Source organism: Pterocles gutturalis, unplaced genomic scaffold, assembly GCF_000699245.1.
Source record: "Pterocles gutturalis isolate BGI_N339 unplaced genomic scaffold, ASM69924v1 scaffold31506, whole genome shotgun sequence".
NCBI lineage: Eukaryota > Metazoa > Chordata > Aves > Pterocliformes > Pteroclidae > Pterocles > Pterocles gutturalis.
Window position 1 is genome coordinate 47924 of NW_010098842.1, and position 10749 is coordinate 58672.

Here is a 10749-nt window from a genome sequence, read left to right on the forward strand (position 1 = left end):
AACTTGGATTTAGATTTTTTCATTTGGAAAGGTACTAGCTTCTACTTAATTTTAAAGGGTTTTTCTTTCACATCCTTCACTGCAGTTCTTCATTTACTTTTGTGGTATTGAACTTGTCTTCCAGAAGTAATATCAGCCAAATGCAGACAGTTTTGTTACATTTTATTCTTAATTCTGGCATTTACTTTAAGACGCCAAAGTTGAAGGGAGTCATAGTGAACTGGAGGCTAGAAATGGACTTGAAGAGATTTTCTTTTGATACCTTCTGTAGTTTTCAGTTACAGTAAGAATGAATATTACATTTCCACTTTTTTTTTTTTCCCCTGTGTCCTATAGATTTCAATACAGTAGCTTCAGTAGATACCACTCAAGAAGAGGAAACTGCCAAAGTGGATGATGCATCTGTATTGACATCTGACAGCGATGAGAGGTTCCATCCTTTCAGTAATCCACGATGGTCTACTAGAGTTTTTGCTGCAGAGTGTGTTTGTAAAATTATAAGCCAGTGTGAGAATGCAGGCAGTGCACATTTTGATGTAACTTTGGCTCAGGAAAGAAAACAACGTGATTCAAGAGGTATGTGTTAAGCACTGAAATAATTTCACAGAATGCAAAGTATGCTTAAAATAAATGTTAGCTTCCTGCAGCTTAATAAAGTTCATCATAAATTTGTTGTTTGTAATCGTTGAAACTTTTAACTGCTTTGATTAGAAGCCTATATTTATTAAGGTGTAGAGCAATTTTTATTTGCCAAAATAAATGCAAAATACCACTGCACTTTCCTTTTTATAGTACCATGGCATGCGCGTAGGAAGCCGTTGTTTCTGCATAAGCATTGGCAATCAGAAGTGATAGCTGACACCGGCCTCCAACTTCACAGTTTGACATCTGGGAGTATGACAAGAAAACTCCACTTTTTTTTCTCTCCATAATTTGCATAATTACCAGTAGAAACACAGTGCCAATTTTTCAGTACCTTTCTGTGTTTTCTGTGTTTATCTGGAGGTGTTTTCCTCAAAACTCTTGTTTAAAAAATCTGCCTTATACATAATGATATTTATACTTTGTTCTAAGTACTTTTTTTTTTTTTTTTTTTTTTTTGCATTCAACTGTCAAGGAGCCTAGATCACCTAATATAAGATCTCCAAGTGAGATTGTTGTTTGTTGTACGTGTAAGCTGCCTAACATATACATTTGAAAAATGTTAGGAACAGTCTTGTAGAATATATTATGTCTAAAGCTAAATTTAATAAAACTGTTTTATTTTTTGAATTTCTGTTTTCTCTTCAGATGACTTTTTGGTATTGCATTTAGCTGACTTGATCCGTATGGCCTTTATGGCTGCGACAGATCACAGTGATCAACTTCGTCTTTCTGGGCTTCAAACATTGCTAATTGTTGTTCGGAAGTTTGCAGCTGTTCCAGAACCAGAGTTTCCAGGTCATGTAATTCTGGAGCAATATCAAGCCAATGTAAGGACCATTGCTAATACCTTAGAATTAGAGTTACAGTTAATCACAAAAAGAAATTTGCTTTTTGCAATCTGTAGTGCTAGAGTTGGGTTTCAGTTTGTTATTGAAACTATTATTAATTTATTCGGTCTTAAATTCCTTAGAAAGCATCTTTTCAGTTGGTATATGTTTTAGCCCCAAAGTTCTTCAAGTTTCAGCATTTTTCCCCTCTTCCCTGTTTGAGTACAGCAAAAATAAAATAGAATACTGGGGTTTTTTTGGGAAGCATTTTTCCAAATTGCAGAAATACTGCAAGAAATATTAGGAACAACTATAATTTAAAACTCTGCTTAGAAATAAGTAGCCTTTGCACAGCTAATTTTTATTAGCCTTTAGTGAAATAGCTTTCAGGAGTGAGAGGAGGTGAAATCTCTGCAACCTGGAAGTATATGTTTGTGTGTTCTTCCGTCAACAAACGTGGTTTGTACTCTCCCCTTCTTTCATTTTGCAAAGCTGACCAACTCCAGCTATTTGTTTCCTTAAATCTGTATTCTTTCTGAGTAAGGAATGAGTAAGGAAATGTCACTCATTAGCTGTCTTGCAAGTTTTTCATGGTTGGGAACATTGTTTTTTCTTTTGAGGGCTTCTCATTAAGTCAAGAGTTCAGGAAGGAAGAGGTTTCTGTTTCAGTTTTAGACTGTGCAAAACTACACACTGTTTCGGTTTTAGACTGTGCAAAAAACAGAATCAACTTTGAAGACCCCTCTCAAAGAGAACCATGTCTTCAGTGTAAGCAAAACAAAACAATAGGTCTCTTTAGCCTCACTGAAAGAGTCTTTGGAACAATGGAAAGCAAACTCTGCTTTATAAAGGAAAATTGCAACAAAGCCTGCTTATGAAAAGTGATTGTTTAGTTAATTGCTCACTATGTATTAAGTGTTGTATAACTTCTCTTCAGGTTGGAGCAGCACTTAGGCCTGCCTTCGCTCCTGAAACTCCCCCTGATGTCACAGCAAAAGCATGTCAGGCAAGTGGTAAAAGTCGAAGTCTTAGGTAACAGACCCTCTGGAATTTTCTTTTTGCTTGATACGCGACACAAGAAAGAGGAAATAAATCATCTAGCCTCAAGTCCTCAGTGCACACAATATAATGGTCACCCTTGTTACCTCTATATTGTAACAACTCAAAGACTTTGTGCACTTTAAAATCTTTTTGAGAAACTTTGTAGCAGTTGATCCTTTGACTGTTATTTATGACATCCCTCTAATTTTTTTCTTTCATTACTTATGTATACTAAACAATAATGTAGTTTAACATTCATTATTGTGCAAGAGTAACTATCTCAGTAGAAATTAAATGTGGTTTTCATGATTTTACAGATGGAAAAAAGAGTATTCAGTGGTGTTTGGCTCTTGTTTCTCATTATTTTCTGTTTTATAACACTAGGTGTGCAGTGCCTGGATAGCAAGTGGTGTAGTAAGTGATCTTAATGACCTCCGAAGGGTTCACCAGTTGCTTGTATCCTCTTTGGTCAAAGTGCAGGCTGGGAAAGAAGCACAAAGTCAACAATATAATGAAAGCACCTCAACTATGGAGATACTGGCTGTGCTTAAGGCTTGGGCAGAGGTTAGTGTAACAGCTCTGTAATGACAGTCTTGATATTTAGTAGATGAGTTAAAACCTTTCAAACGGAAAGGTTTCAGGAATTTTGCTTTGCTTTGATACCTCTAAATAGTACATGAACTTTGTAAACTTGACAAAAGCACTGCTAGTTAAACTGCTTGTATTATACTATACATTAAGAAATATGTTGAGTTTCTTCAATATGTTCTAATATTTCAATATTCATTTTTAATTGGCATGGTATAAATGGCTGTGGTGATGGTCCACTGAACAAACCATTTTAAAAAGGTGTCATTTTTCTCATTGCCTGTTGACATTTCATTTTTTACAGGTAGTTCTTGTAAGTTAACAATGTCAGTTCTGTACTGCATTGTCTAACTACCTTAAAGTCAGATCACCTGAATGCCTGTTTTAATACATGTAAATGCAAGGTTAGATATTTAAAAATAAAAAATGTGAACAATGTCTGTGATCTCTAGATGTGTCTTAGAAAGCACTGATAATGAGCTTGGATGCTGATCGCTGATAAACAGCTAAATATGAGCATGTTATGTAGGTAATATGATATTTCTGTGTAGCTATGTATTTCTGGGAGCTATTTTGAAGGAGAAAGCAGGCAATAGATAGCTTTTCTGTGAACATTCGTAGAAAAACATACCAACCTCTGGTGTCCATACTTGAGAAAGGATATTGCAAAATAGAAAAGCCATTGGAGAAAACATGTAGATGTGGTGCTTAGGGACATGGGTTAGTGAGTTAGGTGGTGTGGGTTGACGTTTGGACTTGATGATCCTTGAGGTCTTGTCCAACCTTTATGATTCTATGAAAAGCTAGCAAGTGGGAATATAAATCTTGAAAACTTGCTTACACTGAGAGATTTAAATAGATCAGTCTATTTCACTAAGGTGCTGTGATCAATTTAAAATTATTATATAGAGAAAAAGCTTTTAATGCCATATAACGAAAACCTGTCACTGGTCAGAAGGTGAGACAAAATTCAGACTAGATGTGAGGGTCAACTGTAAGAAGCGAAGATCTGTAGATTGTTCCAGTTGAAGTCTTCAAGGCAAACTCTGTATAACTTCCTCTGTATACTAGATCTCAGATGTGAGAAACTATGATGAAGTAAACTAGGGATAAGCTTGGTGACCTGTAATTTACAGGTATTTCACTTAAGCCCTAAGCAGTTTCTTCTCACTTAGGATCTTACCTATTTCATGTTTCCAGAATTTGAAGGAATGCCTTCATCCCTTCCCGTTGTGGAGAGGAGTGAGAGAGGGGCTTGGTGAGCTCTTAGTTGCTGCATTGGGTCAATCCACTACAACCAGCAATGTTGAAAAAGATACAGAAATCATCATTACAGGAGACTGATACAAAAGCTGACTTAAGATGAGTTGAGCTAATCTCCTATGTCTCCTTTATAGTTGAGAAGAGCTTCCCTGTAGGGGTATTTTGGTGAGACTAAAGAGGGCTGCTAGTCTGAAACATTTTTTTGATAACTGGAGAGGCAATAGAGAAATTAACCTTCTCACATTGAACCTATTGATGGTAAAACCCAAAGTTTGCAAATGAGGCAAGACTGTACTCTTTATTCTTTACTGCTAACACAGACTAATGCATAGTTTTGAGAAGTTGGTTGCACGTGCAATATGTCATTTCAGCTTAAAGATTGAGGAATTTATTTTATAATAAGTTCTTCAGTCTTGTAGCTATAACAGGGTTTGATGGTTGGAAGTTGAAGCTGGACAAGTAATATAGTAATTTTGAAGACCAAAGAAGCTAACTGCAGCTATGTTTAGAAATTTTAGTAGGTTTCCCTGTATTGGGATTTTTGCATCAAGATTAGGTGGGGGAGTGGGTTAGGATTAGGGTTAAAAGGTTTAGAAAATAAGTGCTTTTTCACCCATGCCTACTGGATTTGAAGCAGGATAGATTCTACGAAACCTCATGCCCACTCATCAGGCAGTCATGCTAGTGATCACGGTAGTTTTCCAAGTTTTAATATTTCAAATTTCTCTCCAAATATATAAACAGGTTTACATAGTTGCAGTTGAAAAGCAGAAAAATCAAAGTGATGCACACAATCACTGTTTAAAAATTGCTAACTCTGCAGAAGAAAGCTACAGAGATGTAACATCTTCAGCCAGTGGACTTCTGGACTTAGTACAGGCAGATCTTGGAACACTGAGCAAGCTCTGGCTTGCTGCACTTCAGGATTTTGCTCTCTTAACTTTGCCTTCAGAATATGCATCACAACTACCTGGTGAAGGTAAGGAGGCAAATCAACTGTATTTTCATAGGTCACCTCAAGTACACAACATTAATGTTGTAGCTGACTTTTGTTAATATCACAGTAAAATTAAATTGTATAGAGAATATGCATACTTCTGTATCTGTCTAAAGATACAGACTGCTTTTGAGAACTGAAGTTTCACTGATGTGAAAAGTAGTTTGTTTGGTATTCTTGTTTGTTGGGTAATTTTATGGTTGAAAGAAGAAAAAGTTAATTGTATTGGATTCTATCCAAATAAATCTAAGAGAAGTACCCTCATTAGCCTGAATTTTAATATTGCACATAAATTAAGGTAAATATCATTTCAATAAAAAGAATCCCCTTTTGTAAGAATGAGAAAATACGATAGTTGAAAATAAATTACATACTTAAAACTGTTACTTCTCTTCTTGTAGGTGGCACATTTTATACAGCAGAGACAATTGAAAATGCCAGACCCCATTACTACAACTCCTGGGCACTGATACTTTATGCTACAGCATTATGGCTTACTAGCACAGGTTTCGTCGTTGTTGATCCAGACGAAGGAGTTGCGAATCTCTCGAGACCTGTCACCCCAACTACAATGTGTCAAGATTCTTCTACCAGGCCCTCGGTGAAATCCCCTGAGGATGTGAATACTGACAGATTTCATCTTATCTTGGGTTAGTGAGTGCATAATCTGTCTAGATGCTGTAATCCAAAGTGTCATTTTTAATAGATAAAACTTTTATCAAAAAAAAAATATTTAATTATTCACATTTTATTGCATTGTTGAATATTGCACCTCTTAGAAAAATATACAGTCAGAAGAATTTTAAGTCCTAGTGAGAAAAGTGTGTTTTCCCAAATGTGGCAGAAAGAACATTCAGTGTGAGCTAAACAAGTCCTAATCAAGTGCCTACTTCTCTGCTTATAAACATGCAAGTTCGAGGGTGGATTTTATCACAGTTGTAGCACACAGTTACAGAGTGTATGGTTTGGTATCAGTGAAGTACAGTTTTACGTCACAGAATAGTGTGTAGGTTAGAAGGGATTTGTGGAGGTCATCTTGTCCACCACCAGTTGCTTAAGCAGGGCCACCTAAAGCCAGTTGCCCAGTTTTCCAGATGGCTTTTGAATATCTCCATGGATGGTTACTCCACATTCTCACTGGGCAACCTGTGCCAGTGCTCAGTCACCTTCAGTAAAGAAAGTGTTTCCTTAAGTTCACATAAAGCTCTGTTTAGGCCTCCACTTCTACATAGGCTAATCAGGTAGATGAATTCAGTCCCAGATCTCTAAATTTACACAATTATACATTTCTGGTGGTTTTTATTTTTTTTCTTTGGTGTCTCCTTTGTATCCTTCTCTCGTGATCCATTTTTAGAATAGGTTTATATGACCCAGATGTGTATGGCTTCATTTGAATGCCAATGTTCCTGCACAGAGGAACTCCTTTTGAACTCCATTGCCCCCTCAGGTAAAAGTGGGACCTCTGATAAAAAGCTGCTCATTTCCCCTGCTTCGTGTACTACTGCTGGATTAGTGCTTCACATTTTATATACTTTACCTTGGACACCTGGCTTGTTTATTCTGGTTCTGAAAATAATTTTATATACTTTACCATGGATACCTGGCTTGTTTATTCTGGTTCTGAAAATATTCGACTTGTTCATTTTCATCTCCTACAGAGGAACGGAAAGAATTTTAAAACACAGACACTTTCTGTTGCACAGCAGTTCTTTACTGTACATTGATCAGTTTGCCAAGTTAGCATACATTTTGGAATTATAGCTGTACAACTGGGATGAGAATATGGTTCACAGTTTATATGAAGGTTATCTCCAGTGTCATAAAATGTCATCTGAAGATTACTGAAAGCTCAGAAAAAAATGATTGCTTTTATGTGGTCTAGGATTTGCAAGCTTCACTTCATGTCATATACTTTTTTCTGGTGATCCACTTGTGGTAGCTGTGATCTTCAGCATTTTTGTAAAATGAGAAGAAAAAGACTTAGCCTTTGAGTTTGTGAACTATTATTACTTGCTCCATTATTTCCTTCTATTACATAAATCAGTGTGATTAGACAAATATTTGCTATGTACTCATTATGAATTGTCTGCTTGTTCATTGGCCCTAGAGTTCAATGTTTTTACTCAGAAATTGCTCTTTTTTTTTTATTGATGTTAATAGCCAGTTATAATAGTGTCTTATACTGTCCAGAAGCTGAAGTTCTTCATTGTTTCAAGGGAAATAGAGTACTTGCCCCAATATATTAGCAATAGGAGATTAATTAACTTAATACAAAATGCAAATGCTATTTCTTTGTCTGCCCAACCAACATGCCCAACAAGTACTTAGTAATTGACAAAATTACTTCTTAAACTTTCAAGCAAATCTGGGTTTTTTTCTTCTGATGCTTACAGGAATTAGTGTGGAATTTCTCTGCTCTCCTCGATCAGATGCAGCAATGGAGAACATCATTGCCTGCTTACGTGCCCTACAGGCACTCTTCGATGTTCCATGGCCGAGGTCTAAAATAGGTGGTGATCAGGTAATGTCTTAGTGATCAAAAGCCTCTGAGAAGTAAGGCATAATTTTAGTTTGAACAGTATCTCTACTCTCTATTATATATCCAGGAATCTTCAACACAAAAGTAATAGGTGAATTATGTGCTTTACCAAAATCCAAAGCTGTAGAGGGAGGAGAGAAAAAGAGCACAACATGGAACCTGTAAGAAGACAGTGAAGGGCAGAGAACTTGAGGACATTTCATCAGGAGGGAGTAATTAGATGAGTAGGATGAGAGCCAGGTAAAAACAGAATTCCAGGAAAAAATGTTCTCTTACTCTCTCTGCCCAGGGACAGTTCAGTTAATTCTCTTGTAAATATTGAAGATGATAAATGGAAGCTGGACAAAAGCAGCGGTATTTAAAAAAAAAAAAATCAAACCCAAAAACCCCACAACATACCAGTGATCCTAAAAAGTAGTAGTAACGTCAAAATTCCTTTTTTTTTCCACTTTAAATTAAGGTTTATACCATCCTGTGTGCTATGCAATTGCCTAGCACAGCAAAAGTGTTAAAGCCTGTCTTCTAAGTGATAAAACGTAAGCTTTGCTGACTAGTGGTGCTCTCTCCAAGGAAATGCGTGTACTGTAGGAGGGGTACAATGTAGTATCCCCACCGTCAGGAGTTAAAAAGCCATAAGATAAAGATGACTTCATCATTGTTTTAGTAGTTTTAAGTGCTTTCTCTCTTAACTACTGTGATTAGTATTTTGTTGGGAGAATTGAGCAAGACTGCTGCGGCTGGGAGCTAGGAGCTAGATGTTGAAGAAAATGCCAGCTCCAGTGATTGTGTCAGTTATACCATGTTCCTTAGTGAGATTAATAAGAGTAATGCTGTTGGCTTTAACAAATATTAACAAGTTTCTAAAATTCCTGCATTAAAATGGGGATATATATTAAGCATTTTTCTTACTGTAGGAGTTGGGTGTAGAGCTGCTGAATGTTTTACATCGACTGATACTGACCAGAGAATCACCAGATATTCAGCTTGCTGCCCTTGAAGTGGTTCGGCTGATTCTTTTTGCAGCTCAGGAACATGTGAAGGAAAAGCGGAGAAGTGCAGAAGGTATAGTAATGCCTGAGATCTTGAATGCATATTGTCAGGGTTAAAGCAATTTTTTTCTTGGAAAACTGGGTTCTTGAGGGTGATATTCCAAGATGCATCTTAATTGAAGTGTTTCACAGTTCGTGACTGATCCTGGTTTACTTAAGTCAGTCCAGGCACCTAACATAAGAAACTGGGGTGGTATGATAGATAGCAGGTGGTTTTGGTGGTGACTACAGGGCATGAAGTGAGGAGCAAAACTGGAGAAACTGCTATTGGGATAGTCTTGTGTGGTGTCAGGGAGGGAGGAGTCTTAGTGAAAAGCTGGGATCAGCTGCAGTGGAGCAGTGGAGAGACTCAGCACACACACAGCTGTTACAAGCCAGACTTCACTAGTTCCTAAACTTCCTTAAGTTCTTTTTCTAAAAGAAAAAAACTGGGAGAAGAAGCTTACATCAGGTGACATCATACTGGCACAGTGCCTCAGCACGTTGTACATCTATATCTATTGCACACACCTTTGCCTTTTGACAATCAGTGCACAGTTTGCTTATTCAGAAGGATGGAGGTTTGCCAGTAGAACTTTGAATACATATGTATGCACATATATGTGCATCAAGATTATCACTTGGTGATGCAGCAGTCTTAAGAAATAAACTTTTTGGAAACAAGGCACAACCTGCAGTCTTTTACCATACTTCTTCTTTTTGTTTTAGTTGATGATGGTGCTGCAGAAAAGGAAACGTTACCGGAATTTGGAGAAGGCAAAGATACAGGAGGACTGGTGCCTGGGAAATCATTAGTCTTCGCGACACTGGAGTTGTGTGTTTGCATTCTCGTCAGACAGCTTCCCCAGCTCAACCCTAAATTAACTTGTAGCCCTGCAGTTCAATCTGGAAAACATCTGTCAGAAGATGGAAGTAGACTGGTAGCAGCAGCATTAGTTATTCTCTCTGATGTTCCTGCAATCTGCTCTCCTGAAGGTATGCTGTTGCATCACAAGGAAAGATCAATGAAAGAATATTGGGTTCTTCTGAGCTTATTACCTAATTTTCTCAGCTGGATAAATCTGGCAGCAAGTTTTGTTGATTTGCTTGTGACAGTTTCCTGTTCTAATTAAATTTTTGACTGTCAGATTACAAAACAAGTTACAAAACTGAAGCAATTAAAATAGTTTTTCTTTTCCTCCCACATGTAGTAGTGCAATTAATAGATTCATTTTGTACAAGGAAGTACATGATAGCTACACAATTCTATTGTATTTGAATTGTCTCTTCTGGAATTTATAATGCAGATGTAAATTAAATTTAAATGGGAAATGTATCATGTTACGTTTCACTAAAAACCATCATTTGAACATTAGGAAACCACTCTAAGGAGTTATGGTTGACTTCTCAGATTAGTTGACTTTTACCTCTGATTCATTTTGGATTCACTCCAATCATTAATATGGTTCCCGCCCTCCAAATCATATTCATACGTATGATCTTTCAGTACTGTTACAGCCACACCTATAAACCATTTCTGCTCTACTCCTTTGTTGTCACCTTAGGTATCTGTGTTACACCTTATGCAAATTTTTGCATTTGCCAGCCTTGGAATTTTTTTTTCCTTGATTTTTTTTTTTATTTTTTTTTTTCTCCATTACAAGATTGTTCTTCAGCGGATAGCATATTCCAAATGGAGTAGTAGGCAGTTCTTGCTGGCATTGTAGGGTGATGATAATGATTTATTTTTTTCATCTGCAGCTCTTCATATATCAGTTCAAAGTAAAAGGAAACAAACATAGCATCACTTAGATCTGAGGG

General features: G+C 36.8%; 1 protein-coding gene across 1 annotated transcript in view; it reads left to right on the forward strand.

The window, feature by feature from the left end:
- The window catches only part of HEATR5A (HEAT repeat containing 5A), a 47269-nt gene extending 37208 nt beyond the window's left edge, over window positions 1-10061 (forward strand). Inside the window, exons 23-31 of the mRNA XM_010074473.1 lie at window positions 337-576; window positions 1291-1472; window positions 2410-2478; window positions 2898-3077; window positions 5109-5343; window positions 5763-6011; window positions 7755-7882; window positions 8815-8962; window positions 9658-10061. Of these exons, the coding sequence (XP_010072775.1) occupies window positions 337-576; window positions 1291-1472; window positions 2410-2478; window positions 2898-3077; window positions 5109-5343; window positions 5763-6011; window positions 7755-7882; window positions 8815-8962; window positions 9658-10061 (1835 nt within the window). The remainder of the gene's footprint in view (window positions 1-336; window positions 577-1290; window positions 1473-2409; window positions 2479-2897; window positions 3078-5108; window positions 5344-5762; window positions 6012-7754; window positions 7883-8814; window positions 8963-9657) is intronic.
- Window positions 10062-10749: the final 688 nt, after the last annotated feature.